At 42.2% G+C, this 23,629-nt stretch overlaps 1 protein-coding gene across 1 annotated transcript in view; it reads right to left on the bottom strand.

The window, feature by feature from the left end:
• GALNT8 (polypeptide N-acetylgalactosaminyltransferase 8) overlaps positions 1 to 23,629 on the bottom strand; it is a 72,985-nt gene that overhangs the window by 5,295 nt on the left and 44,061 nt on the right. Inside the window, exons 5-10 of the mRNA XM_063308398.1 lie at positions 21,599 to 21,796; positions 20,036 to 20,150; positions 14,678 to 14,863; positions 12,533 to 12,670; positions 7,991 to 8,086; positions 3,424 to 3,591 (exon numbers count right to left, since the gene is read on the bottom strand). Coding sequence (XP_063164468.1) covers positions 3,424 to 3,591; positions 7,991 to 8,086; positions 12,533 to 12,670; positions 14,678 to 14,863; positions 20,036 to 20,150; positions 21,599 to 21,796 — 901 coding nt within the window. The remainder of the gene's footprint in view (positions 1 to 3,423; positions 3,592 to 7,990; positions 8,087 to 12,532; positions 12,671 to 14,677; positions 14,864 to 20,035; positions 20,151 to 21,598; positions 21,797 to 23,629) is intronic.

Raw genomic sequence — 23,629 nt, 5'->3', positions numbered from 1 at the left:
CCAACAGGCCCTATCTACGGCTTGGCATCCGCAGACGGACGGAGCCACTGAGGTTCTTAATGCCACCTTAGAGCAATTTATACGATCATATACGAACTACCACCAAGACGACTGGGCTGAACTGCTCCCGTTCGCCGAAGTCGCATACAACAACGCCGTCCACACGAGCACGGGGAAAACCCCGTTCGAAGTAGTCTCGGGGCGCGACTTCGTCCCCATACCGGAGCTACCTCAACCCCCGGAACCCCAGGTGGACGCCAGCGACTGGGGACGGAAGATCGCGGAAGCATGGCCAGTAATCACGGCGGCGCTGAAGGAGGCACAGGCTGCTTACAAAGAGCAGGCCGACAAGCACCGGCGCCAACAACCGCCGTTCCAGGCGGGGGATATGGCCTATCTCTCCACCAAGTTCCTAAAGTCAACCCAACCCTCGAAAAAACTGGGGCCTAAGTACATCGGGCCGTTCCGAGTCACGCAAATAGTGAACCCGGTAGCAATACGCCTGGACCTGCCACACAACCTCCGGAGACTCCACCCGGTGTTCCATACCAGCCTCCTAAAACCGGCAACCACCTCCCGATGGCACCCAAGCACGCCACAGCCTGCACCGCTAATGATCGACGGGCAACACCACTTCGAGATCAGGGACATCCTCGACTCCCGCAAGCAACGAGGAACTCTACACTATCTGGTCAGGTGGAAACACTTCCCCCACCCGGAATGGGTGGCGGCGCACAACGTTAACGCGCCTGACCTGACCAGAGCATTTCACCGGGCATACCCCGACAAACCGCAATCAAGGTCAGCAAAACCAACCCCCCCCCGCAGGCCCCCCCCCGCCTCCCGTGCCCCAAGGGAAAGGGCCCCCCCCAAGCCCGCGACTTGGGTGGACCTTCCCCCCCCGGGACTCACTCCCCCCGCCCCGGGCCCACGGGGTGGTGACAAACGATCGCAAGCACCCTCCCCCCGCCCCCCGGCCGCGGGGGAGTGGCAAGCAAGTCAACAGGGCAACCTGGGGGCAACGCCCAGGAGACACAACAAAGGCGACGCACTCTAAATAAGAAAAGAAGGGCCCTACCTGGAGCTGAGCAGCACCCGACCAGCCACGCCTCTCGCCTCGCCGAACTGAGCCAAACAAACAGGGTGTGGTTGGAGCATGCGCACGCCAGGTCAGAACCCGAGCATGCGCACCATGGACACACCCTGGGAAGGCACGTGGTAGAGGGAGGAGCAAAGGGAGGGGCGACAACTACTCCGGCGGGAACTTTGAAAAAAAAAAAAAAAAAAAAAATGGGGCGTTTTGACAGCTCCACGGGGAAAACCAAGAAAACCGGGGGAGAACACTATCCGAAAAGGGGGCAGTATGTCATGAGTGCCGTTGAGCTAAAGTCATCAGCGCAATGGCACTCATGACAATGACAAGGAAATAAGTGAAGGGGCACAAGTTAAGTAGCCATCAACCCACAACGACTAACGGCTAACAAACAATAGCTAAACGAATCACGGAGCCACCCAAGCCATCAGCGGCAATACAACGGGGATCGCCCAGCTGAAAGCAATCAGCAGAAGAATGGAAACCTGAGGATGGGCGATCCTGGAAACCCTCAACCAATGGCAGGGCAACGCATGGGACAAAGGGGGGTGACGTGACCGTGAGCGAGGGGGCGCTGACCGGCGCGGGGTATTTAAACCCCGCACCGGCGCGCTCCTGTCACTCTCAGCTTTTTTCTACCAACGTTGTACCTACCCTGAAATAAACCAGAACCTGCTTTGCAAACCAGCGTCTGAACGTTATTCAGAGGTAGGCAGCGCATGACAACGGATGAGTGGAAGGAGCCTTGTGGGTCACCTAATCCTCCTGTCCACTGAGGTCAACACTCCACCTTCTCTGACAGGTGACCATCCAGCCCTTGTTTGAAAACCTCCAGGAGGAGGGTCCACCTTTGCACTCTTATTGCCAGGAAGATAATTAAGGTGTAGTGTAGGTCATCAGAGTTAGTACCACCTGGCCACATGCAGCTTCCCTGCCCACAGTAAGGAAATCAGTACCACATTTTGGCCAGTACACCACAAGGGCCATGAAAGCCCAGCTTCACCCCAAGGATGATCCTGCTATTCTGTGCAAGTTAGGAATCTAATTACCACCTTGCAAGCCAATGTTGCCTGCATCCCACCAGCTAGGAAGTATATGCAGCACACAAGATGCCTTGAAGGGTGTTAGAATTATCAGGGATCAACTCAGCATTGTCTCATAAGCATAAGGGGTCTCTCTAGCAAATTGCATCTCTATTGTTCTTGTGGGATGTCATGTGGATCACCTGACTTCCTCTTCCTCCTTCTTCTTGGGCTTGGGGGATTAACAGTCTCCATTACTCTTGTGGCACACATGCAAGCAGGGGGCTGCACAATGCTATCTACTTGTATCCAGATCTACTGAATAAAAGTAAGCTATCTCTATTTTTCTTCATCTAACTACTGTGTGAAGACTGAATTTATTTCTGAACATAATTAAGCTTAATGTGCAAGTTCTCTTTTTGGTTCACACTTCTACTCTGCAAAATTGCTGTTAGCTGCTTGGAGTTCTTTTACTAACCTTTAAAACTCCATCAAAGAGGAGATTTTTGTCTCCCATAATATTATAGATATTGATTTATTTGCTGATGTTTTGAAACTTCCACCATAGCAATAGATTTATTATTTAAAAGTTGCAGAGGCAACATAAGCATCACTGATCCAGGCACTTCCAGAGCCTCTGATTGAGGAATTGGCTCTACATTTCTATGGGAGCAGATTTGAAGTTCTATTGAAATGGACTCCATTAGGCACAAGCAACAGTACTAAACAAAAGCTGCTAGCTTCCTATTTTCTCTGGTAGAGTGCACTCAAAGCTGCATATTGTTTGTGAGAGAGGGAGATCTGAAAAACCTGCTCTCCCCCAGCACACCCACATGTGCTTCCTCTCCTCTTCTGCAGTTGCTTGAGCTCTCATACCAGCTCCTCCCCAGTGAGCCACTTCTCCCTTCCTGCTCACCACACATTTTCCATTATTGAATGAGTTGTCCTCAGCCTCTCCCCCTTGAACCCTAACTTCAGGGTGGCCAGATGTCCCATCCATCATATCCAGGGGCTTCTGGCTTCCCTGCACCTGGCCTTCCAAACACTGACCCCTCAGCTCCTCATTCACATCTCAGCCTTCCCACATAATATGGATCTGTGTTTCAAAAACCCAGTGGGTCAGAAGACTTCTCTGCTCCTACTGACTGCAAAACACAATGGACTGTTTTAATGTTCCTGCTGTGATTGCCCTAAGAACATAAGGTCTTCTTAAGCCATGCAAGGTTGGAGACACACATGATCAATCAGGTGCTTAGTTCTTTATTCTGAGGTGCCTCGTATTCATAAAGTATTAAATTAAAAGCTTACTTGCATGAAATCCCAGTGCATATTCTCTCCTTTTCTCATGGCTTCATCGCATTGCTCTATAACTGGCAGCTCTCCTTTTCCAGAGTCTGTTAAGCATCTGTCAACAGTGTTGCGCCGAGATCGTAAACCACCCACAAAGAGCTCTCCAGTGCTATGATAGAACATGTGCTGGAAATAATTGGGTACAGTTTTCATCTCTATTGTGCTACAGCAATTATCAATAACAGGGAGTTCTACTTTCCTGTCATGTTCACGATTCAATGTAGTTTATACAGCGTAACGTTTCACATGCCATGGCACTGATGCACGTTTCTGTTTGGGAGGGAGCTGCTGTGAGACCTTGTACCAAGCTCTGTATGTGAAATCAGGACAATGGAATGTGTTTGGGTTATGTTCTCTGTTCAAGGACTTTTCCCGCAGACCATCAGAAACTGTTAGGAGCACCTGGGATTGTGAACTTGGGAAGATTCTATGGGGGCAGGGATTTCATTTGCACCAAGGGTTTTTAGTTTGAATTTGGCACGCTTTCATCATTCTCAGCTTTCTCTGTGATCCTGCATACTATTCTTTAATAAATCAGATATCTTTGAATTGACACTCATGAGTCTGATGGTGTTTTAGAATAGGCAACCATTACATTTCCCTTTTCATCCAATTCTGAAGAGCATCTAGATCAGGTGTGTCCAACCCACGGCATGTGGGCCACATGCGGCCCTGAACAGCTAGTAGCGCGGCCCCCCAAAATCGTAAACTTTTAATATTATTTTGTGATTTTTTTTTGTGACTCAGTTGCATGGTGCTTGAGCTCAGACTGCGTAGGTAGAAACAATGGACCATTGTGTAGGAGAGGGGGCAGTGCAGTGCTAATGCTGCCACCACCCACTACACACGTCATCTTGTGGCGACTTGAAGTTATATTTAATATTTCAACCTACCTACACATGTTCTGTGACAACTATTAAGTAGACATGTAAGTTTTCTTATTTGATTATTAAACTTTGCTTTGTTTATTTGCCTGCCTAACGACTTACAAGGGGCTTGTTGCATTATTTCTTAAAAAATATATTTATTCCTAAATAAATTTATTCCAGCATGGCTTCAACATCATTTCAACAGAAAACAGAACCCAAAAAAGAAAAGGAAAAAAGAAAAATTGTGGATGAAGGAAGAGTATTCAATGAAAAATGGACAGATGAGTACTTTTTTGTCAAGACGAATGCTAAGGCACTATGTTTAATTTTTGGGGAAATGTGTCAGTTTTCAAGGACTACAATTTGAAAAGGCATTATACTTAAACATGCTGCCAAATTCAAAGCGTATCAAGGAATCTGTTGTAAAGACAACAGAACTGGAAAAATTAGCAGAACTGGAAAAAAGTCTGTCGTCTCAACAATTTTTTTTTTAAAGTCACAACTCAGAAAGACTCTATTATAAAAGCTAGTTATTTGGTAGGAAATCTGATTGCAAAAAAGTCAAAACCATTTACCGATGGTGAGTTTATTAAGCAGTGTATGGAAAGCATGGCAGATATAATTTGTCCTGATAAAAAAAGCAATTTTTCTTAAATCAGTTTGTCTCACCAGACTATAGCCAGGTGAATTGAAGAAATAGGAAAATCGAAAGAGGTTTGAAGAATAAAGCTGCTAATTTCAAAGTTTACGCTTTGGCGATGGATGAAAGTACTGATGCTACAGATACAGCTCAACTTGCCATTTTTGTTAGAGGTATTGATAATGAATATGTCACTGAAGAAATGGCTTCTTTGGTGCCATTAAAAGACACAACTAAATCTCTTGAGTTGTAGGAAGCAGTAAAAATGACATTAAAGTGATTTTCTTTAACTATTGTCAACATATCTGGTATATCTACTGATGGTGCCCCGGCGATGGTTGGTAAAAGTGAGGGACTTACAAAACTGATAGAAGACGATGCAAGTGCCACCAGCAACTCATGTTTGATGAAGTATCACTGCATTCTACTTCAAGAAAATTTATGCATGAAAACTTTAAAACGGGAGAATGTCATGCAAATTGTCATCAAAGCAGTGAATTTCATAAGGGCCAAGGGTTTGAATCATCGCCAGTTCCAGGAGTTCCATAAAAATATGGATGCTGATTATGAGGACATCATTTACTTTTCTGAAGTACGGTGGCTAAGTCGGGGTAAAATGCTGAAACGATTTTATGATTTGCAAAATGAAATCAAGTTGCTTATGGAATCAAAAAGAAAATTTGTGCCAGAACTTGAAGATGAAAAATGGCTCACAGATTTAGCATTTTTGGTGGATTTGATCACTCATTTAAATGAGTTAAACATGTGTCTTCAAGGTGAAAACCAACTTATCACTGCAATGTTTCAAACCATAACAGCATTTGAAATGAAACTTAAAGTATGGCAAGCTCAAGTTATGGAAAATATTTTTATACATTTTAATATGTTGGCTAAACACAGTCCTGTGAACAGTGAGAAATATGCAGCCTTGCTTTTCAGTTTGATACAGGAATTTGAGAACAGGCTTCAAGATTTCTGGAAAAATCATCAATATTTTGGTATATTTTCAACTCCATTTTCAGTCAACATAACTACATTACCTCTGAATTTTCAAATGGAATGCATAGAGTTGCAATCAGGCATTCAACTCAAATAAAAATCTGATCATGTCGCTCTACTGGACTTTTGTAAGACCTATCTTCCCAGAGAAAAATATCCCTCACTTCACAATCACACCTTATTCATGACATCGCTTTTTGGCAGCACGTACATTTCTAAGCAACTATTTTCAAGGATGAATCACCCAAAGAGTAAAATTAGAATTAAAATTTCTGATAAGCACCTTGAGAACTGAGAATTGCAACCACTTTTATCTAACCAGACATTGATGCATTGGTTTCACAAAAGCAAGATCAAATATCCCACTAGTTTTATGTTGCCCTCTTTTTTAAAAAAATATAATAAATATTAAAAAATAAGTGAAGTTTTATTATTTGTATACATTAGCTATATTATATATTTTATGTGTGGCCCAAGATGATTCCTCTTCACTCAGTGTGGCCCGGGGGAAGCCAAAAGGTTGGAAACCCATGATCTAGATATCAAACCAGGGCTGGCTCAGTCATACACGAGTTCAGGTCCATGAAACCTTCACCCACTCCATTTATGGCCCACAAAGCACACTGACATCAAGACATCAAAATGGCTAATTTTCAGGGGTGTGATTTCAGATACGAGGTTGCAAAACCAGGGTGAGAATAGGAGTGCAATACCTGAGGAATGTCTCCTATTTTCAACCTTAAAAGCTCTCCAAACCCCAAAAATCACCTGAAAGAAGGCCAAACATTGGCAGGGGAGGAGGTTATCCCATCTGGAGACCTTACTGCAACCGCAAAGGGCTTCCTATGCCTCATAGGAGATGCAGTTGCCCCAGCTAAAAAAGACTGCCCACCTAGCTGGCAATTAGGTTATCATCTGCCCTTCTTCTCAGTTGCAGCAGGTTCAGTCTGACAGGAGCCAGGCGATGGGCATTGTTAATGCTTTGGAGTTCCCTCCCTGCCTAGAGAGCTGGCCTGCCTCTTCCCTCCTGGGTTTCAGGGCAGCAACTAAGACCTGGTTTTCCCACCCAGCCCAGCAGAAAGCATGCTCTGAGTGTTGGGATAAATTGATGGACACATATACTGTACAAGGTATTTGCATAATTCCCTTCTCAGGTAAGTTCCTAAACTAGAAGCTGTCTGGAGTTGACCCAAGTCCTAGGTGGCAGCAGTGCTCCCCAGAGCCATTTGCAACTCCAGTTGCTCTGCATGCTCCTAGGCGCAAAATCCCTGGCCACCTTCATGCTGCAATGCCTCACCAGCAGCCATCCCTTCCAAGATCCACCTTCTTGGCCACAATAGCCATGCAACTTATTTCAGAGAAAGGCCTGGCTGTTGGACTCTGGTCATACATACTTTTACTGCTGGCTGTCTTCATGATGCTGTATTGTCATTTAACTTCAATTACACTAAGGTGCAATTAATTGTACTAATTAATTACAATTAACTATGATTATTAATTGGACCTTTATACAAAGTAATTACACTAATTTAACTGATGTAAGCAATCTTATGGATTATTCTTTAAAGCAAATTTCTACCTAAGTAATATCCCAAATATATGACCAGATTCATAATCCAACATAGGCTAAATTTTAGAGCAATCACTTAATCATTTGCTTATCAGCCTCTTTATTCATTGCCTCTGAACAAGGGAACTGAAAGGGAGAAGACACTGCAGTGATGCAGGACCTTCTGGTTATTGGCAAGCAATCCTCCCCCAACTGTTCCCTGGAGGACCCTGAAACAACAGGAAAGCATTTACCGTCTATTCCAAAGCACAAGGACATTGTACAGAGATCCCCTTCATGAGGTCTTCAGAGCTACATACCTAGGAGTAACGAATCAGGTCCTGAAGTCTGCCCCAAGAGTCTTTGGTCATTTAAGCATCTTTGGTTGACGAGTCAACCAAAGATGAAATTTTTATTCTCTCCACTGTTTAGCAGACTCAGACCAGAAAGAATGTATTGGCAACTTACCTGCGGGCTATATCCGTGGCAGTTGTACATTATGGGAGTGTTCCCAGGAACTGGTCCTTGATCTATGCAATAGTCTTCATTTAATGTGTTCTTCACCTGCAAGACAAGAAAGAGTGAAGAGCTGGATTTGCAGTTCCAAGTCCATTGAGCATGCAAATGAGGATCAGTGTGATGAAGCAGAAGATGACAAAACCTTTAAAACCCCTCCCTTGCTTGCTGGCTTTCAACAAAAGAACAAACCCTTCATGAAATACTGTAGGTCACAAATAGTTTTCTTGCACTCCAGAAATGAGATTCCATAGTTTATCATATGTGTATTTCACTGGAGATGTTAACAAATCAGCATACCTCATTTTAGCATATGTATGAGTTGCTCTAGGATGCAGACTCTATGTGTGAGGAAGCTGTTTGTTGCCACTCCCACTTCTGCTCTCCCTCCTTCCTCTTTCTTCCACCGACCGAGGAGGCAGCATGCATGCTGCTGTCTCTCCCTCCATTATGGCCACATGTTTGGGCCTTGAAGAAGGATTTTTCCCACTTTCCACACACAGCTCTTGGCAGCAATGAGGGATAAGAATTCATTAGGTTTATGTACAAAAGAAGAAACAAGGATCATAATTTTTCTACTGAGAACGGAAATATGACTGGACCAAGAATAACATGAGTAAGATATTCTTTTCCTTATTTTTAAACCTACTTTGTCTAAGTGTGTGATTCTTCATGCTTGGGAGGACTAAGATCAATAACCTATGTTTCTCTGACATGCTAATTAAAGCTATTTTAGATAATATTCTTTTTCTGTGTGCAGTTTCTCTGCTGTGTTAAGCTCTGCTCCATTCAGTGGTCCTAGCTGTCCACTAATGGCTTCACATTTCATAGACCACCCAGTGAAATCCCCAAATTAGCTTTTCAAAGAAAAGGAAATTTTTAGTGTTTAATATAACATTTATTCATAAGGAAAGTTCAGACTGACATTTTAGGGGGTATTTTATTCTATTCAAATCAAATCAATTTAATTCAATAGATAGCTGAAAGTGTAATATTATATTGAGAATCCAATTTAAAGGTTTGTAAAATAGTCCACTTTCCCTCCATGAAACTCAGAATCACTGCTTCAGCTTCAAAGATTGAACTTCAATCTTTCATACTTCTATTGTAATCTTTTACATCACAGAGCAAACCAAAAAGTCATAAGATGTAAAGCTGAGTATTTTACAGATCTTTCAAATAGCTAATCAAATGAACATCAAATGGAGGTTTGTAGTTCTGCAGTTCAGATGGCCTTTGGTTTGGACCTGCTGCAGACAAAATCAGCTTTTCTGCTCTCTTGGAAGGAAGTGCCAGAGTTGGCTTTCTCAACAGGCTGGCTGGAAACAGAGGCTGGAAGCCATTGCTCCCCAAGGGGCTGATCTGACTCCTTAGCATTGTGTAGAGGGCCTCCTTTGAATGCCTGTTGACCCAATGAAGCTCTGAGTGAAGAGTCCTCAGGAGGCACAGGGAGACAACTTTATTTCTCTGCTCACCCAATTGCTAAGGTGCAGGAGCACTAAATCAGCACCTGACAGTCCCAAAGGCCCAGCAAGGGGGCAGCTTGTGGACTGGCCCAAGGAAGGGGAAACGCTAGGAGCAGCAGGGAATAGGTCTTCATTGGGGGCAAGTCAGGATATCTTCCCACTTAAGGAATGCATCCTTGACACATTTCTGCATTCAGAATACAAGGCTTCCCCTGGCATGCCTGCTTTTATCAGCTAAGGTTGCTTTACAGGTAGTTATAACAGTATGCAGGAAAGACCTTGGGAGAGGAGGCAAAGAGATGCTGCCTGGGGAGGGTCCTTTCTGAGCCTCTTGCCCTGCCCACTATGCAGCTGCGGGCTATGCTATCTCTTATCTGACTGTTCCCTAGGCAGCATCTCTTCACCCATCTCCCAAGGTCTTTCCCACATACCATTACAGTAGTCCTCACATTTATTTATGTATTTATTTATTATTGCTTTTAAAATAATAACAGAAAAAGAAAAAGAAAAAACTAAGATAATTATAATGCAAATGCATACATTTTCGAAGGAAAAAACCTGCACATAAAAGTGCTTTTTAAAAAGTGGGGGGAAAAACCTGAGTTAACAGCTGCAATTCTATCTATCTATCTATTATCTATCTATCTATCTCCAGGGTTTTTCAATCAGGGTTCCATGGAACCCTAGGGTTCCGCAAGAGGTCACTAGGGGTTACCTGGGAGATCATTTGTTGATGATTTATTTAAAAAATTACTTCAAATTCAGGCAACTTCACATGAAAGAGGTAAGTTTCATTCTTTATTTTTAGTTTAAGGACACGGTGAATGCATACATATATACACATGAAATGAATATACCGTATTTTTCTGTCTATAAGACGCCCCCATGTATAAGACGACCCCCACTTTTCCAACCCAAAATTAAGAAATCAATATTCTGAGTCACTGTCTATATATGAGATAAATTAGATGATTGGAGGAAGCCTGTTTGCAGAGACAAGGTATGGGCAGTTTCACAACCACGTGGTTCTCTCCTCGGCTTACTTCCGTGTATAAGACAACCCTCCATTTTTAGTCTAATGATTTTAGAAAAAAGTAGCGTCTTATACACGGAAAAATACGGTAATAATTGTGTAACTTCTGGCCTATATTTGAGCCTGAATGTGTGGGGGTTCCCTGAGGCCTAAAAAATATTTCAAGGGTTCCTCCAGGGTCAAAACATTGAGAAAGGCTGTACTTATCTAATGTAAATAATATTCAAGCATGTTTGTATTACTTTCTAATACATTAATATAACCCTAACTATCATTCTTTTTTTTTAACCTATTGTTTTACGGTACTCTTCACGTAATGACTGCCCTGTTTAGTGACCGTTCAAAGTTACAACGGCGCTGAAAGTGTAGCTCTATTACCAGTCTTCACACTTATAACTGTCACAGCATCCCTGCAATTACATGATCGCCATTTGCATGCTTCACAGCCAGCTTCTGACAAGCAGAGTCAATGGAGAAGCCGTGAAATCACAAGTCACAATCACATGATGTCTTTCTTAATGACCATGGGTGATTTGCTTAACGACTGTGGTGGAAGTGAGACCGTAAGCCCGTTGCAGTCACGTGAATGTCTTACTGAACAATCACATCACTTAGCGATGGAGTTGCCAGTCCCAATTGCGGTAGTTAAACGAGGACTACCAGTATTCCTTTTGTAAAGAAACTAAAAAAGTTATCAATGAATTTTAAACATTTGTATACTGCTTTCCTTTAAAAACAACTCAAAGAAATTTACAATAAATGGTATAAATAAATAAATAAATGATATAAATAAAATATGTATAACAAATAAGATACCACCATAGGAAGGAACAGGAAATTATCTCTGTTACTGTTTCATTTGATGCCAAGGCCTAGAAAAACAGGGCACTGTTTCCTTCTGCCTTGCACTTATCCATAAAAAATTAACCTTAGCTTGCTTGCCTGAGTGTGCCCATGCTAGCAGGGACAGGATACTGTTAAAGTACTGCCACACACTCTACATGGGGTGGCCTTTGAAGGCAACTTAGTAACTGCAGCAACTGATGCCCTGGTCACCAGGAGGTCTCTGGGTCTACTTCAAAGGGCTGGCATTAACCTAAAGGACCACCAGGACGGCTGCAGGATTGTCTCTCCCAACGAGATTCTATGCTGCCCAGAGTTACTTGTTTGTGAGATAGGCAGCTGTATATAAATTTGAAAAACAAATAACTACATAAATAAAAGGAGAAGGGATGATGAGAGCTTAGAGGAGGTCCTGCTTTGTGAAGGCCCGCCATTATAGAACAGCCTGCCCAAAGAGGTGGGGAGCTCCAAAATTTTAGTCTTTTGCAAGGCTGTTACGCTATAAAGCGTTCTGTCACTGATGGCGGTTTGGGCTGCCTTTTTAAAATTGTGTCCTTTTCTAAAATTGTGATGTTTTGGCTATGAAAGGATTGGAACTTGTTTTTGTTAGAGGTTTCTTTCTGTTCATGCAATGCAAGTATACAAACTTACAGAGAGAGAGAGAGAGAGAGAGAGAGAGAGAGAGACCGACCGACCGACCGACCGACCGACTGACCGACCTAGTTGGGTAATGAAACATCTGCAAGCAAACCAGCAAGGTCAGAAAGCACTGAGAACTACACAAATAAATAAATTGCGGATTTAAGTATTCATTCCAGTGTGCACGCAGACCACATAGCCCAACACATTTGCATGCTGTCTGCAGGTGTTTGTTGTTTGGGGCTATTTTGCCATTTTCTGTTTGAATTACATTTGATTTGTTTTGTTATTATTACTTACATTGTAGTTTTTAAACTTGTTTATCACTCAGAGATGCTTTGGTAGTTGTATTAATTGAAATAAATCTAAATACTGTATATAAATAAAGCAAATAAGCCAGCCAGCTTGGTGGAGCCTTTAAAGAAAAAGAAAAAAAGGCGGGGGTCCTCAAATGAAATCAGGCGCTGTTTCCCCAGAAGTAGACAATATACCACCTTACCAGCTTTTACTTACTGTTCCATAGCCTACAATGGCAATCTGAGGGACCAAGTTAGGATACACATTTTTGATATACCAATCAAAGCTTTTACAGTTCAGTCTCTTCCTTAGTTCTTTTCTAGAAGAAACATCTCCATAATCTATCCCAGAATTCTGAAAAAGTAGAATATCAGTTTCATATATATGGCAAATATATAATTCAAACTATTCAATTTAGATGCTCTTAAATTTATATTTAGAGAAGTTTGAAAAGAAAACCTTGGAGAAAGCTTTTGGGCCTTTCTGCTGTCTTATTCAGACACTGACCATGTCCATGGCAATTTAATTTCAATAGTAATAGAGGGTTGTTCAGAGGGAAGGGAAAGCTTCTGTGGCCCTCCAGCTATTGTGGCCTTCAGCTCCTAAGAGTTTCACGGTTTGCCATGCTGGTTCAATTCATTCAACAGCATCCAGACAACTGCATATTGCCCATCACTACCCAAAATAACTAGTGCATTTTATTATGAAAAAGGTAAAATTACTCTTAAAATTATAAAATTTGAACCAACTGAAAAGTTAATTAAAACCCATCAAACAAAAAAGTCTGATTTAAAGTTTCTTAGGATTTTTAAAATTCCTTCCAACATTTCTCTTAGCTGGAAATGGACTTCTGAGCATGCATGGAAGTTCATTTCCTTAAATTAAAGAAATGGCCAATCCGCTGTTTAGAATTGGAAGAGCTGCATTAGGCTGAACAAGCGCTTTGCAAAAATTTCCTTGGAAGTGAAATGCTCCTTGTCATTTTTTCTTTAGTTTTTAATCAGAAAAGCATACATCAATAACAAGGAGAAATGATAAAAACAGGAGCACAAATCAAACCTCTGAAAGGATATATACACACAAACTACATACACACTAGTGAATATGAATGTATGTGTTTATGGAAGTGTGTGTGTTTATCTCTGAGAAATTATAGAAACCTGTTTGAATGGAAGAGAGCAAATGTTGCCCACATCTTCAGAAGGGGGGAAAGCAGCATCTGGGGAGTTTCAGACCAGTCTGACCTAATTTCCTAGAAAGATTTTACCACTGATCATAAAATGATAGATCTTTAAGCACCTTAAAAACGATGTGGTAATTACCAGAAGTCAAGAAATGGTAAAACAAAAAGAGAATCCATCAGGAATTAATGGGTACTAAAGGAATGCAGATTGATTACAAAAATGAGTATCCAGAATAAAAGAATGCTGAGGTGGTTTGGTCATATAGAGAGAATGAATGAGGATCAAATCATGGAACAAACAAAGGAAAGATAGAATAGAGGGTCCAGGTAGACTGATTTAAATATGAAAACTGGACCCTCCACCTTTCATTCAGGTCATTACTAGAAAATATTGATGTGTAGGGACCATGGGATGAACCTCATGACACCCCACTAGGTGCCCTTATTCAGTTCAATAAGGAGACTTTGAGTACAATTTCTGGCTCAACTATTGATTCAGTTTATTGGCATGCCATCTAGTCATACTCAACCAGAATATCACGGAGGATCATTGGGCTGAAATCAATACACATTATTCCTGCAACTTTCCCATATGCTAGGCCTTTCCACACTGCCAAGATATTTGCTAAGGCTGTTCTTCTGCTGTTCTCCATATTTGGATGAGTACGGCAACTACTTAGATATGCCCTAAAGTGAACAGGAATTCTCTGGGCCTGCCAGCTATGATGTGGAACTCTGGGAAGAATCTTCCTTTGGGTCCTGGGTTTCCCCAAGATGTGACTTAGCACAGAAGGGGAGAGAGACAGACAGCGACAGAGAAAAAGAAAGAGACAGCGACAGAGAGAGGTCCCTAAAAGTTTTGACTGGAGGGTGAGGATAGACAATCCTGGCTGCCCCTTAGCTCCTGACCTTGGAATATCTACCAGGTTGACAACTAAGGTAGAATGGAGAATTTTCTGCTGAACTTTCCTTGGGGTTCAGTCAACAAAGCTATGACCCTATTTTAACTCATTTTCTGTCTCTGCTTCTCAATTTCAGGCTCAGCCACAATACTTGTTGGTGAAAAAGGTGAAAGGCCCCTGTGCAAGCACTGACTCATGTCTGATCCTTTGGGGGGATGCTGCTTTCACGACATTTTCTTGGCAGTCCTTCTTACATAGGTAAAATTTGCAAATAACCTCAAGAGGTATATTCCAGGCGTAGTAGACCATGGATTTATAGTCGTCCATCCACACTTCTGCTACACGTAATGCATTTCTCTTCATAGCAAGGGACAAATCCAGTAAATAAGGCTTGTGTGCTCGCTCCAAGTGTGCAACCCTTGAACATGGCAAGACTTCAACTTTCCCTCCACACTGCCAAGCCTGTAGTTATAAAATAAGAATACAGTCTTCACTTTTTTTCACAAGAGCAACTGCAAATCATATGGTTCTTTCCTCTCAAGAGTCCTGACTGGGAGTGAGCTGGTAATTGGGGAAAGGAGCTCTACCCACTAGGCAGACTCACAAGAGCCACCTGATCGGCTGCATCTATAAGCCTCTCTCCCTTGATCCAAACAAACACCACCATCCCCACTTGGCTTGGAAAAAGCCACCCAGACTCACAGCCCTCCTTAACCCCAGCCAATCAAGTTCAAAACCTCACCACCTCCCTGGCAACCCTCCCCTGTTTCTTTTCACCAAGGTAGCTTGCCCTGATCCTTGTCTGGTGTGTTGCAATTATCAGGGATCAACTAAGCATTGTCTCATAAGCATAAGGGTTAGGGTTTAGCTTTAGCAAATCGCATCTCTATGGTGCTTGTGGGATGTTACGTGGGTCATCTGACTTCCACTTCTTCCTTCTTCTTGAGTTTGGGGATTAACAATCTCCATTACCTCGTGGGCAGACCTGCAAGCAGGGGGGCTGCAGAATGCAGCTCCTCACCCTTTCTATTCCACATAGAAAGTGTCTGCAAAGAACCAGTGATGATTAAGTGCTTTCTACTATGAATCTACTTGTATCCAGATGTACTGAATAAAAGTAAGCTATCTCTATTTTCCTTCATCTAACTACTGTGTGAAGACTGAATTTATTTCTGAACATAATTAAGCTTAGTGCAAGTTCTTTTTGGTTCACGCTTCTACTCTGCAAGATTACTGTTTGTGTCATGAGTACTGATGGCGAGCAGGAAGGGGCCTCTATCCAGGGGGGAAAATGCATGCGTAGTACTGAGGAATTAAGCAGCCATTCAAAGGGACACAGATCAGACCCGCCTTAACTTTTGGGGTTTATCTGTCTGGGTTTTCCCACGCTTCTTCAGTTTGTTAGGATTCTGTCTTATGTAGCAGTAATAAACACTAGAGAACTACTCCTTGTCTCAGCGTGGTTCCTGGCTGTTAGGACAGTTTGCTTCATTAACCTTTAAAAACTCCATCATGGTGCTCCTCTTTCTTGCATGGAGCCATGGAGTCCTGGCTCCATGGATGATCTGCTTTCCATTTATTTATTTATTAAGCATATTTCTATCCTACCTCAATTCAAAAAAGAATTTTTATTTGGGGTTCTTGTACTTTGCATTCAGTTCTATTGTCACTATTAAGATGGGAATCATATCGTTTGTTGAAGGCTTTGGCCCATTTTTGCAATATTTGTTAATCTGCTTACTTATTTATTCTGTTTGTATACCTCCAAAGCAACAGCAATTTACAGCAATCCAATAAAAATAAACAACTAATTAAAAGGTTCTTGGTAAGCCTTAGAACCAAAATCAAAAACAGTGAGGAAGAACAAGAAGGAGAAGGATTCAAATAAAATATAAGTCCAACATGAAATACAACAGTTAAATTGAAATGAAGACTTGGTGACAACTAATCCTCAAGAGTCTCTGTTAAGTTCCAAAACCTTGAAAGGATTCCGCAATTCCAAAGGGAGACTGTTCCATAAGGCCGGAGTAGTGGCTGAGGAACAGTATCTCCCAGCCTTCATTCCTTACCTCACAAAAGTGGGACATAACAGGAGCTTCTCCCAGGAAAAACATGCCAAATGGGCAAATCCAGTGAGGTGGGCTTGCAGGTGCCTAGGGCCAAACCACACAGGGCTTTGTAGATTAAGATTTTGAAACCTTGAATTTTATCCAGAAACCTACTGGCAATCATTGTAGTCTGAAGCACAGGTGTCATATGCTCTTAGTAAGCAACACCCACCAACAATTGGGCTGAAGAATTTCGTACCCATTTCCAGACAGCCCCATGGAGCACGCACTGTACTCTAGTAGAGAAGGGATGAGGCCATGAGCTACCACTGCAAGATCCTTGCGATCCAGGCAGGGCCACAACCAGCCAAAGCTTGGGAAAAGCCCTTGTGGCCACAGCCAGCCACAATCTCCACCTGCATATCCAACAGCATTAGGGTTAGGGTCTGATCTCTCCAGGGCAGCATTACCCTACTGAGAGGCAACAGTGGAACTGGCAGCACATCTTGATGACCAAACATAAAGTCCATTCCGCCTGAGCTTAGTTTCTGCCTGATTTCTTCCATCCTGCCCCCTGCCCCTTACAGCCTACAGACATTGGAGCAAGACTACCACAGCATCATCTCTATGGCCCAGGGTCCTGATATAAAGTTAAGTATCATCAACATATTGTTGATATTTTGAAACCAACAAGGAACCTCTCCCAGCAGCTTCATAACATAAACAGTAGGAGGGAGAGAACTAACTCCGATGCACCCCACTCACAAGGAGTCACTGAGCTGACCTCTCTCCCCCAATCACCACTGACTGGCATTGCTTGCTAAGGCAGGAGTGGAACCACTGTAAACCACGGCCTCCCATCCCAACTCTTGCAGACAGTCCATGTAGTGGTATGTGAAGAAGTTTTTAAAGGTTAATAAAAAAACTCCAAGCACTTAACAACAATCTTGCAAAGTAGAAGCGTGAACCAAAACTTGCACATTAAGCTTAGTTATGTTCAGAAAATAAATTTAGTCTTCACACAATAGTTAGATGAAGAGAGAAAAAAGATAGCTCACATTTATTCAGTGGATCTGGATAGAAGTAGATTCGTAGTAGAAAGCAGTTATTCATCACTGGTTCTTTGTAGACACTTCTACGGAAATAGAAAGTCTGCATGCAAGCGAGATGAGAGGATGAGGGCTGCATTCTGCAGCACCTCCTGCTTGCAGGTATGCCCAAGAGGTAATGGAGATTGTTAATCCCCAAACCCAAGAAGAAAGAGGAAGTGGAAATCAGGTGACCCACGTGACATCCCACAAGCACAGTAGAGATGTGTTTACTAGAAAGACCCCCCTTATGCTTATGAGACGATGCTGAGTTGACCCCTGATAATTCCAACGGTATGTGGGAATGACCTTGGGAGATAGGAGAAAGAGCTGCAGACTAGGCAACAGTAAGATAAGCAGCTGAGCCCACAGAAATAATGGGGGCATGGCAAACGTCTCAGAAAGGACCCTCCCTAGTTTTTTGGACTGTAAAGGTGAGGGGAGAGATATATATTTCCAGATTTGCAATATTCTCTTAATGTAACCTTACAATAAAGATTGAGCTAGTATTCCTGGGTGTGCTTCTTGTCTTGAGTACCTTGCATGGCCGATGCCATTGAAGGCCACCAACAGAACATGTAGGACCAGAAAGGGTGCAGTCCCCCATCCAAGTTCCAGCAGAGGTCATCTACCAATGCAACCAATCAATAAAGCTCTCCCATTTGCATGGAGACCATCTCCTGCATGCTGTTGTCAGCAGCAATGTAACTTAACATAATAGCCGGAACCAGAATAACCAATAATAATGTCAAGAACAATATAACGTATGTAACCAAACTGTATGATACTGTAATAACAACAAAGCAATATAGCATAAATACATTAAAAGCCAAATATTGTAATCACATCCAATGGAGTGAACAAATTGACAATCCATTCACGTTGACCTCCCTCTTCTTAAATCTTTCCAACACACTTAAACAGACCACTCACATTCAGAGAAGCAAACCAACAAAAGTGGTATTTATCTCAGGCTAAACTATTCAGCAGAGACCCAGTTGGGTTATTAATATTAACTATATAAAGCTAAAGACAAAAGATTTTGATTGAGTTCTTAGTGAGAATCTAACTGAATACATGTGTCCATTTAATGTATTTGCATTTATTTTCAGCATACTCTAAATTTGAATCTTCATAGGTCATCTCTGCATTCATGAGCACACATTAGCTTAGCAGATCTTAAAAACATTTATTTCTGAAAGATGGCTGATCAGTAAATGCTACTGTAGGGTGATCTGTGTTAAAATTATAACACATGGCCCTTGCAATGCTCTGTTTGGACACTGATTTGAATTTTAAGGATTTTGTTTCTTTGTTTAATTTTTTCTGTTTGGCTTTTGCTTTATAATCTAGTAGCAAATTCTTACAAAATTCTAATCTAATTCTAATCTAATTTTAATTGCTGCAGGTAGAAAGTAATTGAACTGGTGGTTTCTCATTGGAATGCCTTTCTTTGAAAGATTGAAATTTGCCAGTAATACAGCATTGATCAGTAAATATTGATTTCCTTTCCTTTCCTTCTCCACTTGGGCAACAGAAAAGATTGCAAAATGTTTTTGCATTGCAGAGAAACTAAAAGCACAATTATCACGGTCCTGTTTGCAGTGTTTTCAATCATTTGTTTTTCTGAATGCTGCTGTAGGCTTTGTATGTATGCAGTGCCCTAAGGCCAGGCTTGCTGTATTCCAGATAAAGCCTTACTGAGTCATACCATTGGCTGATCTCAGGAGAGCTACCTGACAACCCCTCCGAGAGAACTCATAAGAAGTCAAATCCTGCTTTCAGAAATGCCAGGACTGAATCCAGCCCCCTGCCACTGTGGCACTGAGCTGTGGCTTTATTGCTTGCATGCAATCAGTTATGCACCTATGTTGATGTGAGCATGTTAGCAACATGCCACTCTAGTATCCTTGGGCAGACTCTTACCTGGCCTGGCTGAATAGGTCTCTAGAGAGATCTTTTTCAGAGTCAACAGAATGGAAATATGGTTAGTAGGTTTAGCCAGATGAGCTGCTATAGTAAAATGCGGTGTATGAATCTGAACCGGAGAGTTTAAGAGCAGTTCTAACTCTGCCCGTAGAAAGGTAACCAACATATGTCACCTTGATTTCCTAGAGGGTTGCACATTATTTCAGTGAAAGGAATAAACCGACTCCAAGAATGCCTGATGCACGTGGTTAAGCCCAGAGTTGGTTGCAGGTAAGCAGCTCCAAATACCCATCATTAACATACACAGACTTCTTTTCACACATGCTTAGTTCAGGCATACATAAGATGGCCCAGAAGGAGCGCTTTTCTCTTCCTCTCAAGGCAGAGGATGGGGCCAAGAAGGGGAAGATGTGACGGCAATGCAGGGGTGATCCTTAGGCTGGGGGTGGGGTCAGCCAGCCTAAGCTCCTTCTGAACTGGAACAGAAATTTCCATGACGCAGGTTAAGTCTTTGGATCAAAGGTTCCCCATTCTAAAGAAAGGGAAGGGAAGGGAATAAAAGGTCTCACCCTGATACCCAATTCCACATTTTCTCCTCCATAAATGTGCATTCCACCATCCAGAACACCAATCTTCCCCAAAAATTCTCTGTTTGCTGCAAGTATTCCCATTATAGAAGGACTCCTAATATAAAGAAGGAAAAGAGAGTCATCAGCTTTTATTCATGAATATTTATCATATATCTAATGTAATTTGGAATGGATACAGATACTTTACTAATTTTGAATCTAATAGTGCATTCTCACTATCTCTCTCTCTCACACACACACATTGTAATGGTCGCCTATTCTAAAACACCATCAGACTCATGAGTGTCAATTCAAAGATATCTGATTTATTAAAGAATAGTATGCAGGATCACCGAGAAAGCTGAGAATGATGAAAGCGCGCCAAATGCAAACTAAAAACCCTCGGTGCAAATGAAATCCCTCCCCCCGTAGAATCTTCCCAAGTTCACAATGTGCTCCTAATGGTCTCTGATGGTCTGCGGGAAAAGCCCTTGAACAGAGAACATAACCCAAACACATTCCATTGTCCTGATTTCACATACAGAGCTTGGTACAAGGTCTCACAGCAGCTCCCTCCCAAGCAGAAACGCACGTCAGCGCCATGGCACGTGAAACGTTACGATGTATAAACTACATTGAATCAGTGAACATGACACACACACACATTGGTGTGCTTAGAAGTATGAAGTGTGATGAAAATATATTATAGTTCATAGGAATAAGATTATGCTTTCTCATTCTTTCAAAGCCATAAATTGTTTTCCGATTAGTATAAAATTAAAATTCATGATTAAGTGAGAATGTGTGATTTAATATTACTTAGCAGTGCCAACTCAATGGATAACCATTTCTAATAAATAAAGAGGGCTGTGCAGTGCTTAGAAGGCATGTTTTGCTTTAATGCTCTTCACATAGAACTGCTTTTCATAAAGCTAAGAGTGTTTATTCTTTGGTGAGCACTGTGAGAAATATCGGAGAGGAACATTCTCCTGTACTGCTGGCTGAGGGGTTTCCTTGACTGGCCATCTCCAGAATGGGTTGGGGGGTCCTAGAGCATGTGCTCTAAGTGGCCCTCTTGGCATTCTTTAGCCTACAGTTTGAGCCTCTTGGGCGGGCAGCCACCTTGGATGCATGCTGCTGATAATCCTGCAGTGCTCACAAAAGCTGATAAACCTGGACGCTTTCATTGTACGGATTTCCTGCTGTGTATGATAAAAACCTCAACCCTGGTCTGAAAAAAGCTTTGTCCACAGCACTGGCCAAAGCAATTGGAGGCCACATGAATGCCTTGGCTGAATTTAATCGGGTAGCCTCCTTCCATCAATAAAGCAAAGCAAATCACCTCCATGGCTCAAGTTGCTTCATTGAAGATATGCCTAGGTTGTTTCCTGATAAATAGTCTTCTAGCATTACCAAGCTAGTATTTTCATTTTGCCAGCCTGTAGCACCATTTGTAGTAAGAAATAACTGCAATAAAAGCTTCTGATTATTTTCTTTCAAGGAAAGTTGACCTGATACAAGCTTCAGCGTGTATCACTATGAAGCAATTCTCTCCTAACTTACCGGATTGGTGCTGTTTGGTCATTCAGTGCATACCAGTCTTCTGGTATTGACTCGTAGAGACACCAAAGAGCCCAGTCAAATCCATCAGCAGCCTCTGCATACTGAGTAAGTTGGAAATCATCAAAATGGATATTATCAAACACCGGTGATATGATAACGGTGTTATCCTCCTTGATTCGAGAGAGAATTGGTTCGGCCCTTTATTAAAGCAGAAAGGAGTTCATGGAACCATGTTTAAAATTAATCTGTTTTTTTTTCTCTTTTCCTTTTCCCTGAAATTTTCTGCCTGCAACAAGGCTTCCGGTGTACAAATCAGCACCTCCCTGCTGAAAGAAGAAGCTAATCCTAACCCTGTCAAGTTCCTTTTGTTTTCTGCCTGACTCATTCTGTTTGTGATTGTGATTCAATTACATTTGTCTGTCCAAGAAGTGGATATAAATCATCTTTGGACACTGTGCTATTTTAAATAACAAAGAAAAGAAAGAAACTCTAGTCTTGATTCCTCATGATTAAAAAAAAAGCCTTCACCCATAGCTGCTCATCTGGTTCTTTAAATCTTTTTTTTCTCTAATAGAACCTTTCAGCAAACAATCTTTTCATCTAATATAACATGACAGAGTTCATCTTGCAGTACATTGATTAATAGCAATCCCTGGTAGAAGGATCAGAAGACGGTGGGCCCATTTAAGCCAAGTCCAATCTCCTGCCCAGAATGTTTTTAGAATGTCAAAAAACTCAGGGAACAGCGGGACTTCTGGTCTCTCATATCCATCACACTAAAGGCAAAAATGGGATCATCCACAAACAAGAAAAAGGCTTCTGAATATATTAAGCACACCCAATATATGAACTACATGGTCTTAGCTAAACTCAGAAAACTAAGCAGGGTTAGACCCACTTTGTATTTGGATGGATTTGTATTTGGAACGGCCACTTCTGGTTGAAAGTTTTTGTTGTTTGGTTTAAAAAAATCTTAGCAGCAAAAGCAGTTTGACAGAGGAACAATTACTTCAAGAGGCAGCGGGTGTCCCTTTGCTGGAGGGGTTCAAGCAGAGGCTGGGCAGTCCTCTGCTGGGATGTTGCGATCTGGATTCCATCCCTGAGCAGAAGTCCCATGGTCCTATGACTACCAGGCATCCCAGAAGGAGACAAGCGGGAAGATCTTCCATACTGCTGCCAAGGAAAGGCCATGGACGGGCCACATAGTGATGAGGGGTCAAGCAAGATTCCAAGGGTACTGTGCTGTACTACTTGAAGTAATGCATACAAAATATCCCTCTCTTCCAAATAGAGCATTTTTTTAAAGGGTGGTTGTGAATGACATGCACATAGGTTTCTCTGTAGAACATAAGGCAACCCTTCTAGAGGGCAACTTGCTCTTCTGTTTTTGCTGCTCCTTCTCCTAACAGTGCATGTCTTTCTGTGCATGTAGTTGAAGAGCACCTGCTCATTCTAATACTACTGCTTCCTTCCTTCCTTTGCTAGCCCAGTTTATCATATTATCAGTGAAAGGACTCTATGTCTGTGGGAGAAAAAGGGACTTCTGAAGTGGGTCAGTAAGATGGAATTGGGGGCAGAAATGCTGAAAAATGAAATGAAAAATGTGTAATTAAACATGGTCAGGAGATTTTACTTTGGAGAACTGGAAAGAGGCCTCAACCTGGGGATCATTTGGTTGCTTTCCCACGTGAGGTCCCTGCCAGCATCCACTCTGTGAAACACAGACTGGGGAAGGTAATAATCTTGTTTGGGACATACACAAAATAATTTGGAATTGTTTGCATTCATAGAAAAAATATAGGAAGATCCTGCCCTATGAGAATAAAGGTGGGATATAAACGGTCTGGCCTGAATAATCATCACAGAATCCTGGTCTGGGAAGGGCCCACGTATGCCATGAGCCAAACCCTCAGCTCAGTGCAGAAATACAAATGGTAGCATCTCATAGGCAGTTACTTCCATTATTGAGCAGCTCTTGCCATTAAGGAAGTTTTTCCTAGAATTCAGTTGAAATCTGCCGTTGGGTACTTA

Source organism: Candoia aspera, chromosome 7 (assembly GCF_035149785.1).
Source record: "Candoia aspera isolate rCanAsp1 chromosome 7, rCanAsp1.hap2, whole genome shotgun sequence".
In the NCBI taxonomy this organism is placed as follows: Eukaryota; Metazoa; Chordata; class Lepidosauria; order Squamata; family Boidae; genus Candoia; species Candoia aspera.
Note: the sequence above shows the minus strand (reverse complement) of the source record. Positions and strands in the feature narration are given on the sequence as shown.